This window comes from Eufriesea mexicana, unplaced genomic scaffold (assembly GCF_001483705.2).
Source record: "Eufriesea mexicana isolate 0111107269 unplaced genomic scaffold, ASM148370v2 scaffold654, whole genome shotgun sequence".
NCBI lineage: Eukaryota > Metazoa > Arthropoda > Insecta > Hymenoptera > Apidae > Eufriesea > Eufriesea mexicana.
Window position 1 is genome coordinate 353,216 of NW_016908877.1, and position 27,043 is coordinate 380,258.

At 32.9% G+C, this 27,043-nt stretch overlaps 6 protein-coding genes across 7 annotated transcripts in view; 3 read left to right on the forward strand and 3 right to left on the reverse strand.

The window, feature by feature from the left end:
* LOC108546484 (serine/threonine-protein kinase 32A) overlaps nt 1-8,856 on the forward strand; it is a 40,942-nt gene extending 32,086 nt beyond the window's left edge. Inside the window, exon 10 of the mRNA XM_017898568.1 lies at nt 8,605-8,856. Coding sequence (XP_017754057.1) covers nt 8,605-8,770 — 166 coding nt within the window. The 3' untranslated portion in view covers nt 8,771-8,856. The remainder of the gene's footprint in view (nt 1-8,604) is intronic.
* A 5,035-nt stretch (nt 8,857-13,891) lies between these two features.
* lost (methenyltetrahydrofolate synthase domain-containing protein lost) lies at nt 13,892-15,916 on the reverse strand. Its single transcript, XM_017898577.1, has 5 exons — nt 15,842-15,916; nt 15,124-15,509; nt 14,690-15,036; nt 14,383-14,617; nt 13,892-14,319 (listed from the first exon to the last, which is right to left on the reverse strand). Exons 1-5 carry the CDS (start codon nt 15,864-15,866, stop codon nt 13,936-13,938), a joined length of 1,377 nt encoding a protein of 458 aa, XP_017754066.1. The 5' UTR covers nt 15,867-15,916; the 3' UTR covers nt 13,892-13,935.
* A 576-nt stretch (nt 15,917-16,492) lies between these two features.
* On the forward strand, nt 16,493-18,711 carry Idh3b (isocitrate dehydrogenase [NAD] subunit beta, mitochondrial). The gene is made up of 6 exons (XM_017898564.1): nt 16,493-16,778; nt 17,266-17,325; nt 17,398-17,607; nt 17,686-18,077; nt 18,152-18,341; nt 18,430-18,711. The coding sequence occupies exons 1-6, from the start codon at nt 16,737-16,739 to the stop codon at nt 18,658-18,660; spliced, it is 1,125 nt and encodes a 374-aa protein (XP_017754053.1). The 5' UTR covers nt 16,493-16,736; the 3' UTR covers nt 18,661-18,711.
* Nucleotides 18,712-19,296: 585 nt separating this feature from the next.
* Sec20 (vesicle transport protein Sec20) lies at nt 19,297-20,423 on the forward strand. Its single transcript, XM_017898603.1, has 3 exons — nt 19,297-19,407; nt 19,698-20,112; nt 20,189-20,423. The coding sequence occupies exons 1-3, from the start codon at nt 19,327-19,329 to the stop codon at nt 20,374-20,376; spliced, it is 684 nt and encodes a 227-aa protein (XP_017754092.1). The 5' UTR covers nt 19,297-19,326; the 3' UTR covers nt 20,377-20,423.
* Nucleotides 20,424-20,566: 143 nt separating this feature from the next.
* Nucleotides 20,567-21,976, reverse strand: LOC108546506 (neuronal calcium sensor 1). Of its 2 annotated transcripts, none has more exons than XM_017898595.1 (5): nt 21,815-21,976; nt 21,588-21,740; nt 21,018-21,348; nt 20,746-20,944; nt 20,567-20,628 (listed from the first exon to the last, which is right to left on the reverse strand). In XM_017898595.1, the coding sequence occupies exons 2-5, from the start codon at nt 21,706-21,708 to the stop codon at nt 20,581-20,583; spliced, it is 699 nt and encodes a 232-aa protein (XP_017754084.1). In that variant the 5' UTR covers nt 21,709-21,740; nt 21,815-21,976; the 3' UTR covers nt 20,567-20,580. The 2 variants fall into 2 exon arrangements, with proteins under 2 accessions (XP_017754084.1, XP_017754083.1); XM_017898594.1 differs by having other exon boundaries at nt 21,018-21,387.
* Nucleotides 21,977-25,138: 3,162 nt separating this feature from the next.
* Nucleotides 25,139-25,835, reverse strand: LOC108546522 (phosphoinositide 3-kinase regulatory subunit 4). The gene is made up of 2 exons (XM_017898613.1): nt 25,574-25,835; nt 25,139-25,484 (listed from the first exon to the last, which is right to left on the reverse strand). The coding sequence occupies exons 1-2, from the start codon at nt 25,819-25,821 to the stop codon at nt 25,256-25,258; spliced, it is 477 nt and encodes a 158-aa protein (XP_017754102.1). The 5' UTR covers nt 25,822-25,835; the 3' UTR covers nt 25,139-25,255.
* Between the last annotated feature and the right edge of the window lie 1,208 nt (nt 25,836-27,043).

The following is a 27,043-nucleotide window of genomic DNA, read 5'->3' on the forward strand; positions in this document are numbered from 1 at the left end:
ACTGACACATTCGGCACTATTTTAGAAAAACGCACACACGAAACCGAAAAAAAATATCCGATCCCGTTAAGAAATAAATCACTCTACGCGAATCAGTTGAAAAAGACGATTCATATAGCCTAATTCAAAAGATAGAAGCCAAAAAGTAAATTGCGTCGCACGATCTGCCAGCCACTAACACATTCAGCACTATTTTAGAAAAACGCACACTCGAAACCGAAAAAAAATAACCGATCCTGTTAAGAAATAAATCACTCTGCGAGAATCAGTGGAAAAATCCGGTTCAAAAAGCCTAATTCAAAAGATAGAAGCCAAAAAAGTAAATTGCGTCGCACGATCTGACAGCTACTGACACATTCGGCACTATTTTAGAAAAACGCACACACGAAACCGAAAAAAAATATCCGATCCCGTTAAGAAATAAATCACTCTACGCGAATCAGTTGAAAAATCCGATTCAAATAGCCTAATTCAAAAGATAGAAGCGAAAAAAGTAAATTGCGTCACACGACCTGACAGCTACTGACACATTCGGAACTATTTTAGAAAAACGCACACACGAAACCGAAAAAAAATATCCGATCCCGTTAAGAAATAAATCACTCTATGCGAATCAGTGGAAAAATCCGATTCAAATAGCCTAATTCAAAAGATAGAAGCCAAAAAAGTAAATTGCGTCGTACGATCTGACAGCCACTGACACATTCGGCACTATTTTAGAAAAACGCACGCTCGAAACCGAAAAAAAATATCCAATCCCGTTAAGGAATAAATCACTCTACGCGAATCAGTGGAAAAATCCGATTCAAAAAGCCTAATTCAAAAGATAGAAGCCAAAAAAGTAAATTGCGCAGCACGATCTGAGATCCACTGACACTTCCGGCACTATTTCTCGAAAACGCACACACGAAACCGAAAAAAAATATCCGATCCCGTTAAGAAATAAATCACTCTACGCGAATCAGTGGAAAAATCCGATTCAAATAGCCTAATTCAAAAGATAGAAGCGAAAAAAGTAAATTGCGTTGCACGACCTGACAGCTACTGACACATTCGGCACTATTTTAGAAAAACGCACACACGAAACCGACAAAAAATATCCGATCCCGTTAAGAAATAAATCACTCTATGCGAATCAGTGGAAAAATCCGATTCAAATAGCCTAATTCAAAAGATAGAAGCGAAAAAAGTAAATTGCGTTGCACGACCTGACAGCTACTGACACATTCGGCACTATTTTAGAAAAACGCACACACGAAACCGAAAAAAAATATCCGATCCCGTTAAGAAATAAATCACTCTGCGCGAATCAGTGGAAAAATCCTGTTCATAAAGCCTAATTCAAAAGATAGAAGCCAAAAAAGTAAATTGCGCAGCACGATCTGAGAGTCACTGCACATTCGGCAATATTTCTTGAAAACGCACACACGAAACCGAAAAAAAATATCCAGTTCCGTTAAGGGAAAAATTACTCATGGCTGTTATGCCGAAGAAATCTAACCGAGAAGCCTAATTTCAGTAATATAGGCGAATAAAGTATACTGTGTAGAGCGATTTCACAGGCACCTGCTTTTCCGTTACTCTGGTTCATATATGCACCTTCAATTGTAATATAATTGTCCTACTGGTTCGAGAACAGCCTATTCTATGCAGTAGTTACGAAATATTCTAATCCACAATTAAAATTTAGAATGTGAAAGAGGCAATACATAACTATGTTGCAATGTAATATCAAGACCGAAGAAAAATTGATAAAACTATTAAAAAGCTGCCCATTCAGAGTAATGTTGATCAAATATTCCAACGAACTGTCGAAGTCTAGAATCTTCTATAGCCAATAATAACGGACAATGCGGTAATATCATAGGATACGGCACTCACACCACTTTATTTCCCACGTGTATCGTTAGACGATTTACACTACGTAACATCACTTTTTTTCACATGTAGTATATTACCACCGAAGAAATGTTCACAGTTAGTAATCCTGAACTTCATAAAGCAATTAAGACGTCAATCAGCGATATCACTACTTCACGAAACGTTCTGAGATTTAATGTTTTATTCCGACGCGGGAGAATATTGCACCATGTTATTGTTATGCCCGCTTGCCGTCAACTGGAAGTTGGCTGCAGCCGGATATGCTAGGTATTTTCGTAGCGGGAAAATGTTGCTTCTTTGAATTAGCTATGTGATAAAGTATCGATGTGAAATGTCAAACGATGTCTCATATTTAATAACGTCAATGATGCAAATATGGATATATTTTTATTGCGAAAAATTACAAATTTCTATAATTAATTTATGAACTGAAATTATTAGCTATTCCATTATACTAATGGAAAGACAAGCCATTAATATCTTCGGCAATGTTCAAACACTCTATGCAATAATCACCAATAATGAGGCTGAGGCTGTCTTCACGATGCAATTACAAAAGTTGAGGAATTAATTATAGACGAACATTAAGTCACAGATGAATGCGAGTGATTTTGTTCTTGGTAGAAAGAAAATGAAACTACGATGGTTATATATTTAGGTACCTTTTATTCACTTTGGAAGTTTCACATATACACGTTAATTATTAACAACATAATTCTTCGTATCTTTTTTTCTATCTCTCAATTTATTTTTTATCCTTGCCTTCATTACTTGGAAAATATAAATATAAGACAGTCAATGAAAAATCCTACTTTCTATAACATAGTTATAATGTAAACAATAAACTAACTCTTTCTCTTTATTTATAACTTCTAATTCTTCTTAAGTTTTTACTTCATCATCACTTTCCCAATCGCTATTACAGACTTTTTTCCTTTTCTTATTTGGAGGTCCAGGTGGTTGTGAGCTTTATTTTGGATCAGTTAAATGATCATGATCTGATTTGCCCTTACCACTAAACTTTTTATTTAATATCACAGATTCTTCATCATCTTCCTCTGCTTCTTTACCAAATGATAAAAGATTGAAGTCTCTGTAACAAAATTTTTCATTACAAAGAATAATACTATCAGGCCTAAATTCTGCAAACATATATGATTTATACTTTACTCCTGCTGTTTTAGTTTTTGAATTGTCCTTTACTTCTTCACTTTCCTCTACTATTATTCTTGATATAATATCAGAAAATGGATTGTTCAATATTATAGTTTTTATCATTCTTGGAGGATAAAATGGTCTATCATTCTACAAAAAAGAGGAAATATTATATTTATATCAATTCTTGATATATTTTCTTGTAAACATTAAATTTACCTCATCTACAAGTTTCAACTACAAGCTTCTTCAAGTTTAAGCATGTTGTATATAGTTTCTCCAGTAACTTTACCAAGGATTGTATGTTTATTCTGCAAATCTGGTGTAGAATTAAGAGTAAAGAAGAATTGGGAACCATTGTCATCTTTTCCAAAATTAGCCATAGCAATTAAATCTCGTCGACAAAAACGTAATCTTGTATGAAATTCGTCCTAAAACACATATATCTAATTATTTACCTCGTTGTGACATTGGCTTTATTGGTCTGATCAAGTTTACGTGTTACAGCCCCATTATTCCTGTTGCTTTTATAGTTTCCATGTTCCTATAGATATTTTTACACATTTTTGCCTTAATGCAATAATTACACTTTATATTCAATTTATTCTTACCTTTTATAACTATTACCAATTTCTCATTTTCCATCACTTTAATTATCTTCATATTTACATGTCGATGCCAAACATCTTTCTCTGTTGATACATGTGCTGCCTTTTTTCTGTTTCATGATTCCACATAATATACATTTTCTGTTTTCACTGCTTTCATTCGAACTTCTCTCTTTTCTTTTTGTACCTTAGCTCCATCATTCTGAAATTTAACACATTAGCAATGATCATTGACTTTGACAACTGATATTAATATTTATTTAGATTAGGAATACAATATACCTTTCAATTTCACCGCATTCTCTATATCTAGTTGTTATAAGAGGCCATCACCTAAATTTGTTTTATTCTTTTATCTGCCTAAGCCATCTCCATTTTCTGAATATTTGTTTGACCATCAAAGATTTCTATCTTGTATGTCATATGGTTAGCCGACCTAGAATCCAATAGACATATCATAACTTACATATTTGTATTGCTGCTTCAATTTTTTCTCGCTATAAAATATAATTCTTCTACATCTCATGGCTCTATGTTGGTGATATTCCACGAGTCTAATATTTTCCTACCATTGCATGTGCCTGTTTATTTCAACAAAATATTTCCTTTTCACAACCAAGCTCTGCGATCACTAATAAAAGGTAGAAAAACAATGGCTCATAACTTACACTATTTAATTACAACTGAAACTTGTGTTAAGACAAAGACTTACTTTCTTTTGTGTGATGTAGATACACCTGCATGGACACAACAATGCTTCCGATGCTTGTTTACAATTTTTTCTCATTTTCTATGCTCTCTCCTGTTCACTTGGAGAAAAATTAACAAATCACTCAATTTCTGTGATTAATTTATGAAATTTTATAATTGCGTTTGTAAAGGCGTACCTTCGCACATTTGTCGTCTATCAGATAAAGGAATGAATGCTGATTGCCTAATTAAAACTACTGTTTGGGCTGAATTCATTAAAGAATGTAGAAAACTTTATGATTTGATTTATTAAAATATATTAAAATATACTAGAAGGACATAATCATAGTTAATAAACTGACATTACAGCCATTTATGTTCTCGTTACGGAACTGGAACTTCGAGTCTAAAATCATAGATGGCTCTGATGTCAGTTTACTAACTCTGGTTATATGCTCCGAATATATTTTAATAAATCAAATCGGCAGTGGAAAATTCACTAATTACTCAATATCTGTGATTAATTTATGAACTTTTATAATTGCATCGTAAAGCCAGATCCTTCAAGAACTTTCACATATATTATTCGATAGGAATTTGTTCCTAATTAATTAATTATTAATAATTATTTTGCGCAGTGTTTGAATTATTGTCGAAGATTGTCGAAGACGCCATTGATTTTTCATTAATTACTATCCTTTACGCAATTAATTTATGAAACTTTATGCACTCATTATAAAGACAATGTTCTTGCGAATCTTCTCATATCACTTTTGTTCACATTTTGTTTCTAGTTTCGATGAGTATTAAATATTTTCACGGAAGATATGTCCTTGTCTGTCACGTGACGAGCTCTTCCACGACCTCCTTGCCTATTCTATATTCCTATCACTTTTCCGAGCAAATGAGCTAAAATCATAGATGGCGCTGATCGCAGGCGGTAAAATTTTTATTCGAACTAGATACTAGAAATCAATACGTCGGTAGAAAATTAATAAATTTCCAAGTTTTTGTAATTAATTCATGAAGATTTCTAGCTGCACAGCAAAGTTGAAATTATAGGCAACATTCTTATAGGATGTTTAATTTAATAATTAATACTTACATGTCCGACAGGTTTTGTATTTCCTGTAATAAATAAGATTGCTATAGAAAAGTATTTTTCTTACATAATATTATTATTTTGTAAGAAATATATACTAACATAAGGAAGCGTAAAGAATAAATTTTCTTATTAAGAAACTTTATTTATAATTGTGTATTTACAAAGTTTTCATAGGCGAAAAATGAGTACAGAATAAAGAATAAATTGAAAAAAATTGCAAATATAAATCGGGAATCGAACCCCGGTCCTCCGGTATAGCAATTTAGAGTGTTTTCTTTTCTTTTTTTTTTTTTAACATACGTTTATTAAAGCCTCTGGGTATTTACATAATAAATAACAAATACAACAAATATCGTTTAACGTATAAATAGGAATAGTGATTAACCTAAGTTTATAAAACTAAAGACTTTGAGGCAGAGTACGCGTAGTTTACAGTTGGTTTACGGGTAATTGCACTTATTGCTATATGGGAACTTGGTAAGTAGGGAGCACTTAATTATGGTGTATAAACAATATAGAAAAGGGCACTAAAAAACTATATTTATCTGTCGCTGGGTAAGGGGGGAGAGGGGAGCAGTTATTACGAATAGAATTTTTATATACATGTGGTTTACCTAGAAGTTAGTTTTACTCCTGGCTATATTTGAAAACGATGACAGACCTAATATATAAAATAATATAATATAATATATAAACTAATGTAACATAAAATATAAAATAATATAACATAATATATAAAAAATACTATATACAGGTGGTCAGGGAAATTTAGAGCGTGACCGTTACGCTACAACGTAACTGAGAACAAATTAGCAATAAATATGTAATTAAAGAAGTAATAAAACTTTAGTCGCAAATATTTCAAAAACTATTGAATATTTACAGCTATAATGATATATTTTCTAAAACTGCAGGACGATATCTACAAACCTGCGGAGTTTCAACTAAATCGGTGACCCAAAGAACTTGCACTTTCCTTATCAGGTAAACAGAATTCGCGTAAATAAACGATCTAATTATGTTGTGCAAATTGGACAACGATCATTACGCGCTTTCTCAATAGCAAACTCGATTATTTAGTTTCACCGTTATTTTACCTGGAAAAGCGATCCATCTCGCACACTTTGTCAACTTTAACTAAACTGGCTTTATATTTCTCACATTCCTTCAGCATTCGCTTACCGATAAAATTACAAGTACGTGCACATTGAATTCTTACGTCTCGGATCAAATGATCCGCTCTCACGATCCACTGTAGATCTTATCTCGAGCGTAGGTGGTTCCAGGTGCGACGAAGGAGGCTCACTGCGACTAATACGCGGCAAACTTTGACAAAGTGGGATTCCGAAACACCGATGTAATCTTTCCATTACATCTGGAAGTTTCATCCACGGGATTGTTCCGCCACGAGTCCACGGGGAGAATGATAAATTTTGAATTAGCCACAGGATCACGAGCCTCGATTCCGCCAAATACCAAGTTGCTAAATAAACGATCAATGCTCTCGAGCGAGCGGTCTTTGAGCCCTCGAAGGATGGGGTGAAACCTATCGATCGAGTGGAGCCTATAGCTGCATGTAGATATACTGTAAATTCCGTTTAACGAAAAAGTTAGAAACGCTGCTCGGAAGTTTCGATCACGATTTCCTCGATACGTTTGGACCATAGCCAACTACACAAAAGTCGACCTCTTCGGTGTACAAAGCGCGAAGCGTTCAGCTGATACGCTGCAATTTCTCGGTACAAATGCCGTTGTTCCCGATGTAACGAATACGCGAAATAGCTCGTGCAATATTTTCCTTTCGTCCTCGCAACGTCGAGAAACAACAGTGGTCACGAGGAGTATTGTTCCTCCTTTCAAATCGAGAAAATTCTAGGAAATTTCCTAGACCGTGTCGATCGACACAGTTCGAGATTTCTTGGATTTTCTCTAGAAATAATTACTCCAAAGACGATATCGACATGTGAGGTTGCGAGTAACAAAGAACTCTAGCACGGGAATAATAAATAGTGGTATTGGTTTCGACTTAGGCGTTTCGTACGATGCCTGGAGTGTGTGTGGACGAATGGATGACCGAATGAAATATTTATGACTGGGTCGAGTGCAAGTAATGAACGAAAGTCTAAGAATCCATCCGAGTGTTTGAAGTACTTACCTGGTCTACCAAAGGCGAGGTTGCGCGGGGAATAAGTAATCAACGAAGAGAGCTTGCGTATGAAAGGAAAGAGAGTTAGACTTATGCAAGGGCGCAAAAGGCAGAAGTCAGAATGCGTGTAGTCGAGACGTAGTGAATAGAGGATCATGTGTTTGAGAGTTAGAATTGAGAGAAACTTAGTGTAATATTTTAGTTAACCCAAGAACTACCAACCCAGTCAAAATGACTGGTTCCAGAATTTTTCTTTTTGCAATCACCGAACACATACGCCTGTTTTAAGAATAAAATTGGTGTCAACTCATAGAACTCAGAGAACTGTAATCAATATATTCACTCATATTCATCGTATCGCTGAAATTACTATAATCTGTGCACTTGTAGTTAGGTGCCCATTAAAGATCGATAGTTCTAATGTTAAATAAACCTGTTTTGTTATAAAAAGGGAGTTGTTGTTTATTAGACGCGCAGATCTCTGTCTGCATAGGATTAATTTAGCAAAAAATCCTACAATTATTATAGTGTCAGATGAGTATTTAGTCATCTATAGGTGGTTATGTATGTAGGAATGCTAGGGTTTGGAAGTGAATGCGTTGAGTGTTTAGTCTTTCATAGCGCAATGGAGGAACCTGGTTTATCAATTTTCCTCGAAGCGAAGATAGATCCCGATGCAGGGTGACGCCATCCAAATAAAGACTCCTCTCACATTATATAATGTTAGTTTTTGGCGGGGTGAAGATGACCATTAGCTCTTAGTGAAAATAGAAATGAGTCAATTGTTTTTGGACTCTAAAATTGGTCTGCGTTTATCAGCTAGGCCCTTCTACTTAGTGACTAAGAACCAACGAATCGTCAGTCATCCAACATAGTGAATAGAGGATCGTGTGTTTGAGAGTTAGAATTGATAGAAACTTAGCGTAATATTTTAATTAAATAAACCTGTTCTGTTATCAAAAAGGGAGTTGTTGTTTATCCTACAGATATGAGAAATCCTACAGATATATTGATTGCAGGACGAAGCAGCAGCCGCCACAGCGTACCGGAAACCTCCTCAGCGTCTCGACGAGCAACGTGAAGACACGCATAAGCTCATCACCGAGGCAAGGAAGACGAGCCAGTACTGCAACCTCGTCGGATATCGACTACATCGATGCTAGTCCTGAACCTTCCACGTCGTAAACACCGTCTAGACGCCCCAAGAACGGACCTCGATGTGGAAAGAACGTATCGGACAGTGCTCGTAGTTGAAAACCAGTGCCCGATTGCTCGAGTAGCATAGTACTTAGGAAAGTTCGATCGTGGTAAATTGACCTAGTAATCTAGGGACAATGGATTTCCTTGGACCAGTGACTATCAGGAACTAATGTGATACACGTGAATTTAGTAAAGGTAAGACGAACGAAAATCTGTATGACCATTGTTCTCCTTTCTTCTGTCTTCTTTTTGTAATCTTTCTAGCAGAGACATACTTACTCGACACCGATATACTCGAAGTTTATAATTAAACGGTAGACAATTACGATAAAGAGTTAAACGATAAGTATCGACGAATAGGGTTTCTTTTCCGAATAAAAATGAACTCGTACCTCAACCCACTGATCTCACGCCGCTTCTTGCTCTCTCCTGAGGAAAAGCGTATTGTTTATTTTTATAAGAGAGAGAGAGAGAGAAAGAGGAGAGAAACACTCGACCAAAATGAAGCCTTTTAAAGAATATTTTACCAAAATCTAGCAGACGGAAAGAGGAAGTCGTTAGAGGCGAGCTCGTTCCTCTTCCTCGACCTAGCTATTCCGCAGAAAGGAAAGAACTCGAGCAAGCACAGGATTTAAGAGATAGCCGCGAACAATCTTCGTGCGGCTTGCTCCTCACTTTAATAGTTAGTATGTGCTGCTTAACTTCCCTCTTAGAAAGTTGCGGAACTCGTGCAGCCTCGGTTCTGGTACATTTTCTAACGTTATAAACGAGGTCGAAATCGCGAGGTCGCGGAGGAATCGTATCCTTCGTATCCTGTAACCCTTTGACTGTCGAAATCACATGTTTCACGACGCCACGGGAGTGCACCCCGATAGATGCAAGATTTGTTCCAATATTATTTCAATCGATGTTCTAATAAAAATTTTTAATCGTTCAGTGGGGCACTTTTTATTTCGAAGTGCAGGTAACCCTCCTATAACACGGTAGATAGGTTCCTAGAGAATGCCGTGTCGTGTGAAACCGTGTTGTATGATACCCAGAGCCAGTACAAAAAGGGGGGTCACGTTCCGAATACTTACTGAAAACAAATTTGTTCTTTAATTCTACATAAATAACTTAATTTTTATTAGAAATATAAATGTATGCACTACACGAAACAGAACAAACACAAAAATATTATTTTAATTTAACGCAACTTTAATTTAATCAATTTCTTCGTCGTCATTGCTCATGTAGAAGTACAGTGTTGCACAAAGGTTTTTGCAATTTTCTTATCGTGTTGGAGCGAAACCGTGTTATAGAATGCCGTGTTGTAGGAGGGTTTCCGCAATTTATGAATCGTGTTATAGTGAAACCGTGTTATAGAATGCCGTGTTGTAGGAGGGCTACCTGTATTTTCTAATTAGTATTTTCTAATTAGCGGTTATATTCGAAATGCATTAACTAATTGTAGGAAGGGTTTTAGTAGAACTAGAATCTTTGCTTCTGGCTAGCTTCTTTATTCTCTCGGTACGCTGGACGGATAGTGCCCCAAAAATGCATCCCTCGCTGTTTTATAGGGCGTGCCCCTCTCCGTCGCTTTGTTTTCACGTATCCGTAGCCTCTTCCGCTGTGAGCTCCGATCCAGACGCCCCAGCTTAGCGTCTAGCATCCCCCTCTGTGACTGTTGTCCTTGGGCCCCAACTAGGCCTTCCTAGAACTCCAACGGAGTTTTCTCCCGCCGGAAGACAGTGGGTAACGGTGAAAGTTGCCACGTAATTTTCATTCAATTTTTACAACTGTAATTTCACGAGTAGTTCAAGAGTAGGTCATCAATGACCACCGTGGCGTCACAGGAGAAACCGTGGCCGGTCATATATGACCAACGTGGCAGTCAAAGTGTTAACAAGTTGCGATTAGAGATTACCAGATTACCAGAATCGCGAGTTTCTCCATGGATATCGTTATTCCATAATGTACACCTGCCACCATTTCGCGTACCTTAACCCTTTCGCTACCAGAGGCTCAGGAGAAAAACCGCCATCACAGCCCAGACGTCTTATTATTTAAATATGATACCAATTGTGGTTTATTTTTGTGGGACGTATCTATAACGTTCTCACTAAGTGAAATTAGCAATTTTACAAGCCGACACACATAAGTAACACTGGGCTATAGATAAATAATTCCTTTGCTAGCCCCGTCGTCACATATATGTGACACGTTTGATTAAAAGGAAATGAATAAAATTGGAAAGGAAAAACAAAGTAAAAACTCTACATATAACTCAGCTAATATACTTGCGGCACCACTTAGTGCAACCAATTAAAAAATATTGATAAAGAACACATAGCATAAATTTGTGATGCCCAGGTCTTTTTTAAAAAAGTAATTGTCGCCAGATCAATAACATCCTGTATCTATTTTATTGTTTTATAACATAACCCGTCTGTGTGCGATACGATTTGGTGCAAACAATTATCATAAACTGATAATGAACACCCGTCACATATTTGTGACGCCGGGCTCAGATAAGAAAATCAGGTCCTCACGTATTTGTGACGCTGGTAGCGAAAGGGTTAAATCTTGTTAAGAACAGATCAACGATCGCTCCTCTAACAATCAAGAAAACCAAGAACAATGTAATTTTATAAATAGCAGTTAAGGAAGAGTATACGTTGTAACGTGAAATTAAACGATAATTAAACGATCCAACAATTCGAATATCACCTGTCCCTGTTCTTCCTCTTTAAGGATTTCGCAATGGCGGCGAGCGGAAAGGTTCAAGGGAAACGCGATTGCTTCAACCCTTTTGTCGATCTTGGATCAGCATTTATTATCATAAAGGTGAATTTATTGCAGAGGTAAAGCTCGAGTTGTCGCGAGATTCTCCACGCTATTGATAAATGATAGAAGTAAATTTAATAAGGATTATAAACGAGAATTTGGTATTCGGGAAGAGAGAATACCATGAAATCGCGCAGAGTTTCCGCTTTCACCGGTTGAACCCTTTAATTTGATGTTTAAAGGGCTGATTTAAATAATCGAAAGGACCATGTATAAATGATAAACGAATGCCTCGTTCCCTTCGTTTGTTCGAATAAAAACACGATCTTGCTTTTACAAGAAGGTTCGTAATAAAATAACGATAAGCGAAGATCGATATCGATAAAGATGAAAAGTTGCGAGCAGAAAAGACAAAAAATTACTTTGTATCGATATAGGATTATGGAAAATACGGCAATAAAAACTGTAAAATGTGTTTATCGGGACGAGATGGAAAGAAAAGTGTAAAGCAAATATCAAACGTGATAAATTCGATTTAAGAGTGGTAGGAGTTTATCGACAGCATGAGTAGACTTTTTTCTTTTTTTCAGATAAATAGAATGAAAATTCTGTAGGTGTAGTGGTACACAATCTTTAGGTGTAATAAACAAGATTACAATTAAAAGTACACAATTTCCTTTTGTTTATTTATGGTACCCTTCGCGATATCGTGCGATATTTATGACGAAGCGCGTATGGTTCTTAAAGTAACGTATCAAAGAAATATATAAAATAATATTTTAATGGAAAAATGAATAAATACTATCGACTTCTCTCTCCTACCATTTTTTTCACAGTTTTGACCAGTGTAATTATATTTATTGAGTCGATCCTCTTAACCAGACTTGCCACGCGAAGCAAGATTTTATCCGTAAGTATTAATGATCCTTGAAACTTCGTAAATATCTTTTCTTCTTCGTCTCTCGCATCTGCAAAGAGTTTGGATTTTCCTTCGGAGAAGCGTCTCAATTTCTTGAAACTTAATCGAAACTAATGCAATTAGCGAGGAGTGAAAGTAGAGTGATAAAAATTAGGAAACTGAGACTCGAGTTTGATAAAATGATATTCAAAGCTGATTAAAATTAATATAATTGCATTGTCGACTAATTTAATAAAATAATGGGTAATCGTAGATCGGTGGATATTGTTTGGGAAAACAGAATTAATTGTAAGTAAAAGAAATAAAAATGGAGATTCACCGTCTTCTTGCTATTAAAAATTTAATTCACCTATTATTCAATGACATAAATTCCACAAAAGCATTCAACCGAATGATTTTTAATATCATACAATTAAAGTCTCTGTTTCTTTTCCGATCTATTCGCTGGCTAATGGTTTCCACAATAGCGTTAATAATAAAGAAATTAGTAACAATACTAGTAAAAATAATACCTATTTCTATGTTCTAAGAATATTTGACTAAATTTGTTAATTTCAAATAATATCATTTTCATTATTTGTTAAGTATTGCCATTTTTCAGTTACCACACACATTACAGCATTCTTTGTTGTCTGATTTCTGGCGAAATACATGCTTACAAGGTATAACAATATGAAAATTGCATATATATACTACCAGTCAAAATATTCTCTCAGAAAAATGGAATATCTAATACATAAACGAAAAATATTGGTTTTTCATTCGTATGCCCTGTATATAATTCAAAGATTACTTAAACTATCATTATCAGTCTGTAATATCGAATAAACATTATCAAATGCTAGATATGCATTTCACATGATTATTTATCTTTGTGTAATATATCTCGCAAGAAATCATTAAAATTCCCTGCTCCGTTTAAATTCCCTTAGATTTAAATATATTTTACATGATCACAGTAAATGTTATTTAAATTGTTAATTATTAATAATTATCGTCAGTTTATCAACCAAAATAATAAACGTGCAATTCTTGTCAAAGAGTATTTTACCCTCATAGATATAACACATGTTTCAAATTAAATTTTAATGTAAACATGGCATAACTTCTGAGCAAACTAGTAATCTTCACATGAACTTTTATCCAATACAAACTATCAAAAATATACTATTATAAATTAAATGCCTTAATGACTGATAATTATGCATACTTAATTTGTTTTATACAATACGCACGATTATTTTGCACTTGTTATACATATAAATATATTATAAATTATCTATAAAGCTTTGTACATTTTTAAGTTATAAACAACCATCGATTTACAGAAGTTAGTATATCGCCGACAGATCAAACGCATTTATAAAAATATGCATCGAATAGATGGTGAAAAGTGAGCAATTATTTAAAATAATATATATTATCCTAAATAATTGTACATTTTTAGAAAATATTCGACTGTTTTTTAAACTGAAGACACGTCTGTGACTTCGATTCTGGATATTGATTTGGCAGGTTTCACCGTTATGAAATCGTTTATATTTCCACTAGATACCCCAATACATAACTGCTGTAAATTTGCCATTATTGAATCAACCTGTATCGGTTCATCCGGCAAACTACTATTCTTCCTAAGTTTATTAAAATGGAGATAACAAATACCACGATGTCCTAACCAAGTTATTTCATTTGGCTTAATACCGCGTTCTAACAAAGCATTCTTTAAATCGCGTATTCTTACGCCAGATGAAATATTTGATAATTTTAAAGAAAACTCAACCTGAGATTTAGATTTCAGTCTCAAATTTTTACGACGTTGCATATTCTTATCGTTGCTTTCGACTTTCTCCTGAAACAATGCAATAATGACATAATATAGATTTAATATACATTAATTATTAGTATATCTTACCTCAACTTTGTTGGAAAATACATTATCATCCCCAGACTTCATCTTATTAGATGTTCGTTTTTTAAGCAAATTTGCCTTTACTTCCTGTTTCTCTCCTTCTTCATTAACATCATTAACACTTGATACAGGTTTTCTTGCCTTAAAACGTCTTTTATTTTTTATATAATGAGAACGATTAGATTTTTGTGTTTCTATATCTGAGTCCTCTTCTTTTAAAGTTACTATTTTTCCTTCTCTGGGAAAAGTATAACAATTTGGTACATTTATGTATCAATGTGCAATATCAATTACACGTTTCAATACATACTTTTCATCCATTTCTTTTAACTGCTGCAATACTTGCATAGATTTAATTCTTCTTTCGCTAAGCATATGCCATATAATGCAACTAGGTTTCTTTAACTTTGGATTTACTATTATTGTTTGAGTAGGTGTAACAATTATGTCAACAGGTACATCATATTCTTTAAATATTTGAGGTGGAAGACTATCAAAGACTTGACAGTCATGCACAGTTGTAATAACTATGGTATCTTGTGTAACTGCACCCATCCTCATCATCATAGCAAATTCTAAGTCTGCAAATCCTTTACCTTTACCCAGTCTGTATCCATCACGACTAACACACACAGACCCCAATACTACAAGATCTATCTGTGACCAAATAAGATTAATGTACAAAATGATGAAAACAGATGTAAATAATAATAAATTTCTATTGAAATAATAAATAAAATATACCTTTATTTTAGAATCTATACCAAGAGGTTTCCCAGCTACTATCAAGCCATGAATTTTTGATAATGTTCTTAATTCATTTTTAGAAGCACCAGCAACTGGTGTAACATGAACAAACAAGCCAGATTTTAATTTGGGAATTGGAACTAATATTTCCTTATTAGCTTCTAATGCTAAGAATCTTACAGGTTCTTGTGGCTTATCTGGATTTATCTTTATAACCTTTGCCTGCTTAAAATCATCCAATTGTGCCAAACGCTGTGCTGCTTCAGCAGCACCTTTGAAGTTTGGTATACGATCATGTACAGTCAAAGGAAAATTAACTAAATCATTTGTCATCAAATAATCCCATACTTTTTGACGAAAACTATGCTTAGTCACTTCTTGTGCTAAAAAATTTAACATTAGTGTTTTCTATCACTGTTACATATGCTTATACCTAAATCCCTATGCTTTCATCTCTTCAAAAGTTATTATTGTCAAATGATAAATTTATAGTTAAATCTATTACTGTTTGTGACTCATTAATGGATCATACTATCATTTTTAAAATCATTTAATAGTGTCACTAATATAATAATATAAAAAATATGTGAAATATAAAAAGTTTAATATATATTAAAAACGTATATTAAAATCAAAGTTTTTATGAACAAATATTCTAAATTAGAAATACGTATTTAACAAACAAATGTTTATAGTACATAAAAGAATTACTCACGTAATTGTTCTTCAGTCATTTTCATGAAATATTTTGAATGACTTACAAATCGTATTAATTATAATTTATAACAATTCCTTCTAAAAAATTTTATATTATAAAAATAGATTGTATGATTTATCTCCAGTTTCTTTTATCCTTGTTTCTATTTCTATGCAAAATCATGTCGGTAAACTTGTCATAATAAAATCCACCAGAATTTGCAATGTTGATAAAATTTGGATCTCATCGAAAATATTCATAAACATGCATTTTGCCAAATAAGTCTTATATAATTTTACTACAGAATGAAATAGGTTATCATCTTTGACATTTCTGATTGCAGTAGAATTGGACACAGCTGTTGTAACTACGCAGACATGACCGGCGCGAACATTGGTATATAGTAAGAAAAAAATATTCAAACTTATCTGTTATCATATACAATACGAATAAAAAGTTAGTCTAATATGACTGCTAATAATTTCATTAATATAAAAATGTAATAAAACAATAGTGCAATAAGTTTGTAGAATAAACAAGTTAATGTAAATCATTGATAAACTAGAGGAATTATTTGAAATTGCTGGTAGCATTGTTCATTATATTTTATAGTAATGAAAAGATATTATACAGACTCGATCTACTCCGAAAAAACGCGAAGTAAAACGATTACGAGTGGCAGCATCGTACGCACCTCATACTACTTAGGTACCATTCATAAGCGTTTGAAGTTAATATTATCAATGAAAGATCAAGTTATCTAAATTGTACTTATTTTCTATTTTTCTATATGACATACGAGAAAAAATTTTCTATAATTTTAATTAATTTCTCTTGATAATTTCCAAATTTAAAACATTACTGGTATATGAATACAAGAGCGAGATAGACAATTTAGGGTCCATTGTCGAAAATGGCTTTACTCGCGAGGAACATCTGCAAAGTATTTTCACAGGTAATGTATATACAAATATAATATAAAACCTTTGATTTAGTGAAATATTTGCAATTTTATAAATTAAAACTGTCATCGAATTTCAACTCAAAATCATCAAATCTTGTTCATCCATCCAAATAGTTACCAATGACTATTGCAAGGACGTTACATATAGAATAACTTCTTTCAAAGATGCGTACAAATTTTATTTAATTTTATTTAATTTTATTTAATGATAAATTTCAAAGCTTATATGAATATTTTGTAACTGCAAAGTGTTAAAATAAATAAACTGTTAGAAATTCAATTAACGAAATAGATTAAATGATCGACAAATGTGTTACTCAATCATTACGTTCACGTCTATATTGTTATATATATAGCTTGTTGAATATGTTTATAATTTTATTATATATAGAAAAATATTTTATTTGTACTACTAAATTATATTCATTTGACGTCATTCATAATTTTTGTTAATTTATACCTAAATTGTTATTTACAGACTGCTCAAAAAGGAGCTGTCAGGTCTATTCATGTTGGTGCAATTCGTCTACAAGAGTCTGTATGTATTATATTATCCCTTAAAAATTTATTTATACTGTGTACATATAATTTTAATAATATTTTCATTTAGACTATTGAGCAAGAGGGAAATGTAAAATGTACGCTTATACCAGGAGATGGTGTTGGACCAGAATTGGTAGTTTCTGTTCAAAGTGTTTTCAAAGCTGCAAATGTACCAGTTGAATTTGAACCTTACTTTCTCTCAGAGGTAAACCCAACTCTAAGTGCACCACTTGAACAAGTATCAAACAGTATTGCAAGAAATCAAGTATGCTTAAAGGTATTTAGTGTTCAAATTAAAAAATTAATCATTAACAATATCAAAGATATCAATTTAAATATCCACCATGTTTTTCAGGGTATTTTAGCAACACCAGACCATTCTCTCACTGGAGAGCTTCAAACATTGAACATGAAATTACGTAAAAGTCTAGATTTATATTCAAATGTTGTTCATGTGAAATCTTTACCTGGTGTTAAATGCCGTCACAAAAATGTAGATTGTATTATTATTAGAGAACAGACAGAGGGAGAATATTCTGCATTAGAGCATGAATCAGTGAAAGGGGTAGTAGAATGTTTAAAAATAGTAACTGCTGCTAAAAGTCAAAGGATTGCAAAGTTTGCATTTGATTATGCAGTGAAACATAATCGTAAGAAAGTTACTTGTGTTCATAAAGCCAACATTATGAAACTTGGTGATGGTCTTTTCCTAAAATCATGCCAAGAAATTGCTAAGATGTATCCTAGGTAATTATAAATACCTTTTATTTTGTAGATTCTTATTAACATTTAGTATTGACAGACTATTAATATAACTTCAGAATCACATTTGAAACAATGATTGTGGATAATTGTACAATGCAAATGGTGTCCAATCCACATCAATTTGATGTAATGGTATTACCGAATTTATATGGTAATATTGTGGACAATTTGGCATCTGGACTGGTTGGTGGTGCTGGTGTGGTTGCAGGTGCTAGTTATAGTCCCGAGTGTGTTGTCTTTGAACCAGTAAGATCAATGCTAATAAACCAAAAAAAATTATTAAATTTTTAGAAATGTAGATAAAAATATAATACAAAATTTGATTTCTATATAGGGTGCAAGACATACATATTCAGAAGCTGTTGGTAAAAATGTTGCAAACCCTACTGCCATGCTTTTGTGTGCTGTCAAACTTTTGCGTCATGTAAATTTGAAACGTTATAGTGAGCAAATTAAGGATGCATTAAATCGTGTTCTAAATGATGGAAAAGTATTAACTAAAGATCTGGGTGGACAAAGTTCTACAACAGAATTTACAACTGCTGTAATACACTGCCTTCGTTAATTTTGAGTCTGTATTAACTTTGAAAAGACTTACATATGTAATATAGAACAACATAGAATAGTTACTAGAAATATTTGACATAACTATGTTAAATTACATAGTATTATCCCATCATAAATTTTACCTAACCTATGTGCTTTGGATATGATTTATGACATTAGGATTTTATTTAAAAAGGGTTACATATTATAGATAAAAAAGGCCAAAATGTTTGTGTCAGCACTATATTTATAACTGAAACCATGTTTGTAATCAGATAATGCCAGTTGTATGTTAATAGTGTAATATTCAAATTGTACATTAATAAAATATGCAACCTCTATTATTTTTGTATATTTGATGACATTCTATTATTAATTTTACTAATTTTATACCTATGTTTCATACCTATGTTACTTTATATGTGATTTGCAAAACATAATAATATATAAAATTCCAGGAAGTACATAAAAATAATTAATTTAATGTTTAGAAATATTTAATTAAAACATAATATTTAGATCGCCATAATTAAATACATTTACAACTTTCATAAAAATTTAACATAAAAAATAATGGGCGTTTTACATTTTTATCCGCCCATATATTAATCTATATTAAAATGACATTTCATTTTTACATACAGTAAAAGGCATATAAGGAATCTGTCAAAAAACACGTGCCACGATGGATACCGGGCAGCATGCAATAGATCTTATTCATCAAGATATTGTGAAAAATCACCTTCAAGTTACAGCTTTAATACAAGTAAATATTATTTACAACAATAATTTTTAATAATAGTTATAATATAACCTGAATTACGGTATAATATTTATTATGCTGACGTCAAATAATATAAGTGAAACATATTTGTTGTATCCCTGATACATTTATATTTGTAATTATCATAGATCTTATTGTAAATAATTTATTAATGTAACATTTTTTTGTAGTAAGAACTACGCGTAATATATATCTTTTAGAGGTTAAGTCAAGATTCATATTTTTATTTTAATTTATTTAAGAAAATGTGCAGAATAATTTTGATTTTTCAGGATATTCAGCAATGTACAGGTCCTTTAGAATTACTTAATGAATTAAATATAGAAGGTAGAACAAAAATAACAGCTTTAAAGACATCTATAGATAATTTAGCATCTGTAGCAGAAAGAGAACCTTCAGAAAAAAAAAAGACAGAATTATTGGCAGAAGTGGATACATACAAACAACAACTTAACACTTCATTAGCTGCATTTCGTAAAGCCAATATTATTAGTGTATGTGTAATAGATGAACTTGCCAAAGAAGAATTGCTCTCTATGTCTGAAGAGCATCAAGCTGCTGCACGTAGAAGACATGACAAACATAGTTTAGCAAATACATCAAGTCAACTTTCTGACAAACTTTTAAGTATATCTAGACATTTAGCTGAAACAACCCAAAGAAGTGCAGACACATTGGATACATTAAGTATATAGCTTATTTCTTATAATATACTCTTAGATATTAGCACATAATTTTTAATTTGTTGTTTTGAACTTTTTAGTAATATCATCGGATAAAGTTACAAGTACCAAAGATGAATTAGAACATCAACAACAAGTTATAGTTCAATGTGGAAAACTCTTAGGCAAATATGGTAGGAGGGAAGTTACTGATAAAGCTTTAGTAGCATTAGCATTTGCATTTTTTCTTGCCTGTGTTTTTTATATCTTACAAAAAAGACTATTTTAAAAGTACAAAATGTTATACACAGAAGAGTAAAAAATATATTTTTCAGAAGGTGGTCATTGTGTATAATATTATTTATTATTTAATTTCAACAAAAATGTGTTTTATAATTATACTATTTTATTGTAAATGTAAGAATATTTTTAGGATTAAAAAAATTACAAGGTACAGTTTTTCTTATAAATCTCAATATGTGTGTATACTCCATCACCAAAATTGATTAAATATTACCAGTTGTTTTTGAATTACACTATCCTGTAATAAAAATGTACTGTAAGAAATGCAAAGTTGGTATTCCTATAATATGTTTTCAATGAATTCAATTAATTATTATTAATAATTATTAATTATTAATTATATAATTGACTGTACATTTTTGCAACCATTCATAAATTCTTCCTGGGATATAACTCCATCCTTATCAATGTCCATCTTTTCAAAAACTTTATCCACGTGCCTGTCGACCATTCGTTGAATAATGTGCCCGTTATGTAGCATCTCATAAATCGCGGACACTATAACCAACATTTCTTTTCTGGTGATATAACCGTCCCCGTTTAAGTCGTAAAATCTGATGTGGGACCAAAGTAGAAAGTAACATTAAACGCGTTATGTTTCAACAAATAATTTGGCTAAATGATTACCTGAAAATCCATGCGAGTTTTTGATCTACGTCACCATTGGTAATTAAGGCTATTTCGTTCAGGAGATCTCCGAAGCTGACGATACCATCCCTATCCTTATCAAAAGTATTAAAAACGATTTGTGTATATTTCGCTGGATCTCCTAATGGAAATAACTTTGCGTAGGCTGGTTTTAGATCATTCGTGGTTACGGCCCCTCTAGGACAATACTGCTTGAAGGCGCGATATAGCTTCCGTATTTCGTCCTTTGAAAATCCCGTTTGGCACGTTAAAGAAGAAAGCCGTTCCGGAATTACGTACAGTGGTTGTTTCTCATCGTCTTGCATGTTCTCTACGAAAACGCAGTGAGGTTGAACACTCGTCGAAGTTTCTAAAAGTATTGAAAATAGTCTTGTACGATAATTTTTCTATTCCTTTAAAAATTGATATTGTAATACCAAAGAGTCAGGGAAGTAACACGGTACAGTAAACTCAAACCTTTTGCAATTTAATTTCACGTCGGAAAAATAGTACATTAATATCGTACTTTTTTTATCTAAGCAAGGTATCTCTAAATTTTTACCGACATACCGGTTATCTTACGGATGCTCCTCTTCATTTTCTTGAAACTTCGTTGCATTTTTAGCGATAGATTTATACAATTCCTAATCTGTTGAATACTGTTATCATCAATATCAAAACTATTGGACATTATCGTGGTGCGAATTCGATCGTTAAAAATGTCTAAGATAGAAAAAATGTTTGCAATAAGAAAGAAGAAATTTGTTTATTTTATGATGAAAAAAATATCGTATTACTTTGGTGTTACCATCCTTAACCGCTTCCATATCATCTGAAGAGATAGTTAAAGAAGGACAAAACTACCTGAATTCTCGAGAAAACCGAAATACAGAAGCTTTCTTAGTCAGAAGTAAAGCAGAACTGACGTACGTAGTGCAGTTGTTTTCGAGCTGCCCAGAGGAAACTACTGTTCAAAATATTTAGACAATTTACCATATTCATAGCTGCAAATTTAATATATGAGCCTCAAATTCCTCGAATACCTTCGAAAGAAACGCTTCACTTGTACGTTATCGTGTCGAAACTAATTTTTTAGTATTAATTTAATTTGAGAAATTTTATATCGGTCATATTACAGTATCATTTCTTAGCATTGACTGTTATTATACTTTAAAGTATAAATTACGAAGATAATTTATCTTCTATACTTTGAATTCGAAAAAATAACATTCAACTCTGATCCTAAATAAAAATAAAATTATTTACTGGAAATAAATGTACATATATCGCTTTACGCATTCTATTCTTCCGTCTTATTATAGAAGCTATTTTATTCATGTGTTTTCAACCACGTCCGCGAGGAATATTAACAATCGTACATGCGTAAAATACACGTTACTTCACTCAACATTCACGTTTCCTGATTCACCTATTCGCATCGGAACCTTTTTCTTACCAGCGATCTTACCTAATTACCGTGAAAAGAATATACTCTGTGTAAACGTATAATTAATTTCTCCTTTAACCACCAAGTTCAATTGTATTATTAAAATGTAATTGACGTAAGATCCAGCTCACCGTGACCCATATTCGCTTATCGTTTGGTCTAAATTCAAAAATCGGTAGTAACCGCGAAAGTCGAACGAAACTCACTTAAAAATTATTCGAAGATTGCAAACTCCTTAGAGCAAAACTGTAGAACGTACTTTCACTGCCAAACGCTATTAATAGTTCGTCAGCCTGGAAACCAGGTATTACGGTAATAGGAAATAGTAATAGCCAGTCATGGTGAACCTTAATAAGAACGGTTACGTAAAACTTGGCTCTTTGCTATTAACAAATTAATTTGCTATTCTATAAAAGGCAACAGACACATTTTGACTTATTTTCTGCTCCATTTCAATCATTAACATTGTTCGTTTTCATCTAAGATAATGATTTATAGATAAGATAATAATTTCCTTGAATACAGATTGAAATTAGCGTAATGAACATATATTAACATGTTAATGTATTTATATGTTTATACGAATACTTTATCAAAAGAGTTAACCTTGACACAAGATCACTGTGTATATAGGGCAGTTTGCAATCAACAAAATTATCATGTGGTCTCATATAATTCAGTGGAGTTTTATGAGTGAATCAATGACAAATTTATAGCATTTTACTGGAATAACCCTACTTTCGATAACGAGTTGAAACAAATAAATAATTTTAAAGATAGATCAATCTGTTAAGTTCCAAAAGTTCTTTTGTAGTTATAATTTAATGATAAGCAGTTGTACTTACAAAAACGTGCAATTGCAATTGTTGTGTATCGAGATTTCAAATAAATGAGTATCTATAATTAAGTGCGCAACCCTTATATTACCGCGTGCTTTGTTGTGACAGAATCCGTACACGCGTGGAATACGAAACAAGAGACGCGTCGCGAATATAAAGTTTGTTTTAATTCGCATCCATCAATAAGTAGACAGGGCCTTCCCCAAGTTCAATGTGATAGAAAGACGTAGGTTCCTTTGTTATGTTCCATTCGTAATTTCCTAGAACGACTATGTTTAATCGATCAAAAATAATATTTTCGATAAATCACGATACGATAACAATAACCTTTCTTTAGACATTTACTTCCTTACACAAGGATTAAGAATGATAGAAGGCAGGAATTGTGCATTAAATTTTCTTTTGAGAGATACCAGAAAATGATGAATACAGTCTAATTGGTCCCTTTAAGAAATAAGGATGAGGTTGAATGAAACTCTCGAGTTTACAATGTCAATAACATATCAAACAATTAGAGGTAAATGTGTATATGTTTACAAGTCCAACCAATATATTTTTCCGGGCGGTAGGGTATAAAACCCAGTGTTGGTGTATAAAACAGTAGTAAGCATCCAGCATCTCTTCATTACGAGAGTATACTTGTTACCGCGAGTACAGCGCAAACTCTTTCGTAAGTTCAAATAAAAGAAGAAAAATATGAATCGCCGGATGTTTGCGTAAAAGCAAATTCTCCCCGGTTTAGTCAATCGCGTTCAAACAGCGAAGAAAAGTTGATGGCAAAAGTGTCATTAATCAGTTAGTTCAGAAAGTGTGAAGTTCGAAAGTAAAAATTCAAGACAACCGAATATATGTCTATAGTAATTGTTTGTCATTTAAGTGTTTAATATGAAAGTTCGTATTACCGATCACATACATTCCAATAATATATACGTTTTTCCGTATGTTCATTCTTTTTCTTTTTCTTTCAGATATTAATTAGTTTTTAAAGTGAAGAATTTCGAAAAAGTGCAATGAAAATGAAAAGTTTGTTTTTATTTTTATTATTGATCGTTGTTGGATCTGCAGCCCCCTGGCTTGAAATTCTTTTCGGCGAACGACCAGATTATAATTATCAAATACCGAATTACAATAATCAACAACATAGGCGACGACAAGGGAAAGGAGGGAAGGAAAGATGGAAAGCTATTTGCAGAACAATAAATCCTGATCCTTACGCGTTTTCGGGTCGAGTTCCCTATCCTTCCGCACCCGTTTGTCCTTGGTAACCAAATAAATTTATTTACTGATCTAGCACATGAATAATTAATGTATACAAATGCGTTAAAAATATGGATTTATTGTAACAATATCAGGGAATACGAAGACATCCACTGGTTATGAGTATTTCAGTCGGTATACAAGTTTACTATGTAATCAATGACATAAAAGTACGCAGTCGTATATATTTGCAGTATAAATTATGTATCCAAGAGATAAATTTGTTAACAATGCCTTCTTTTTGTACATGAATCGTATGCTGTAGTACGTTTTCCTCCGTATTAAATTCGCACGATTAGTCGTTGCTATTACGCTATCTAAAGCTAAACGTCATTAATTTATTGTTTTAATATATTACAGTACAACAAGCTCTTTCTCCTTTTCTTTTTTTATGTAAAAAAATAAATCATTTATAGTACACAAGAATCGCTGTATTAAAGTAACTAAGTTTTATGTCTCATTCAAGAAATGCATTGTATAATATTATAATTACTATCGATGATCTTATATACGGTATTTATATATTACATATTATGTACAAATAAAAATCACAGAATTAATGTAGCACATGAGTTCCATCATAAAAATCTCGATGTTCGATCAAATTATTTTTTCCAGAATAAATCTGTGATGCATTACAAAAATTTGTACACTGAATGTAGTTTTGGAACGCGACATGATGGAAAAGAAATCAATCATTTCCAAACTTGTATTAATCCATCTGTACTACCAGTAAGAATACATGTATTTGACATAGCTACTGCGGAAATAGTGTCGTGATGTCCCGAAGGTGGAGTTTCTGGACCCTGACCACCTTCTTCAGAATTTCTCGTTCTAATACTGTTACCTCCACCGGATGATGGCGAAGGACCACCTCCAGCTAAGACTTCTTGTACTACATTGGTTCCATCGATTAAACGTTGTCTGTGAAACAATAGAATATATATGAAAACTACGTTGTTATATTCATGAAGTGAATGGTATCTTAAACAAACGTTAACAAAAATACTAACTCATATGCCAATGAATTTGGAGGAGTAACATCATTTGCAGCAGGCAGTGCAACATACGATTCATTGGGTGTATTTAAATCCCAAAACCGCAATCTCATATCAGTTCCACCAGCTAATAAGAAACCCGAACGATCTATACAGCCGGAATACATTGCACATACACTGTGACCACCTTGCGAATGACTTAGAGGAGGTGCACTTGATGCCCAAAGAACCATTTGTCGAAAATCAGTTTCCAGATTCCACATTGAAATTTCGTTGTTTCCTTGCACAGCCGAAATAATCCACGAATGTTCCGTAGGGTGTGTGATTACAAGAATATACTCTGTGTAAACGTATAATTAATTTCTCCTTTAACCACCAAGTTCAATTGTATTATTAAAATGTAATTGACGTAAGATCCAGCTCACCGTGACCCATATTCGCTTATCGTTTGGTCTAAATTCAAAAATCGGTAGTAACCGCGAAAGTCGAACGAAACTCACTTAAAAATTATTCGAAGATTGCAAACTCCTTAGAGCAAAACTGTAGAACGTACTTTCACTGCCAAACGCTATTAATAGTTCGTCAGCCTGGAAACCAGGTATTACGGTAATAGGAAATAGTAATAGCCAGTCATGGTGAACCTTAATAAGAACGGTTACGTAAAACTTGGCTCTTTGCTATTAACAAATTAATTTGCTATTCTATAAAAGGCAACAGACACATTTTGACTTATTTTCTGCTCCATTTCAATCATTAACATTGTTCGTTTTCATCTAAGATAATGATTTATAGATAAGATAATAATTTCCTTGAATACAGATTGAAATTAGCGTAATGAACATATATTAACATGTTAATGTATTTATATGTTTATACGAATACTTTATCAAAAGAGTTAACCTTGACACAAGATCACTGTGTATATAGGGCAGTTTGCAATCAACAAAATTATCATGTGGTCTCATATAATTCAGTGGAGTTTTATGAGTGAATCAATGACAAATTTATAGCATTTTACTGGAATAACCCTACTTTCGATAACGAGTTGAAACAAATAAATAATTTTAAAGATAGATCAATCTGTTAAGTTCCAAAAGTTCTTTTGTAGTTATAATTTAATGATAAGCAGTTGTACTTACAAAAACGTGCAATTGCAATTGTTGTGTATCGAGATTTCAAATAAATGAGTATCTATAATTAAGTGCGCAACCCTTATATTACCGCGTGCTTTGTTGTGACAGAATCCGTACACGCGTGGAATACGAAACAAGAGACGCGTCGCGAATATAAAGTTTGTTTTAATTCGCATCCATCAATAAGTAGACAGGGCCTTCCCCAAGTTCAATGTGATAGAAAGACGTAGGTTCCTTTGTTATGTTCCATTCGTAATTTCCTAGAACGACTATGTTTAATCGATCAAAAATAATATTTTCGATAAATCACGATACGATAACAATAACCTTTCTTTAGACATTTACTTCCTTA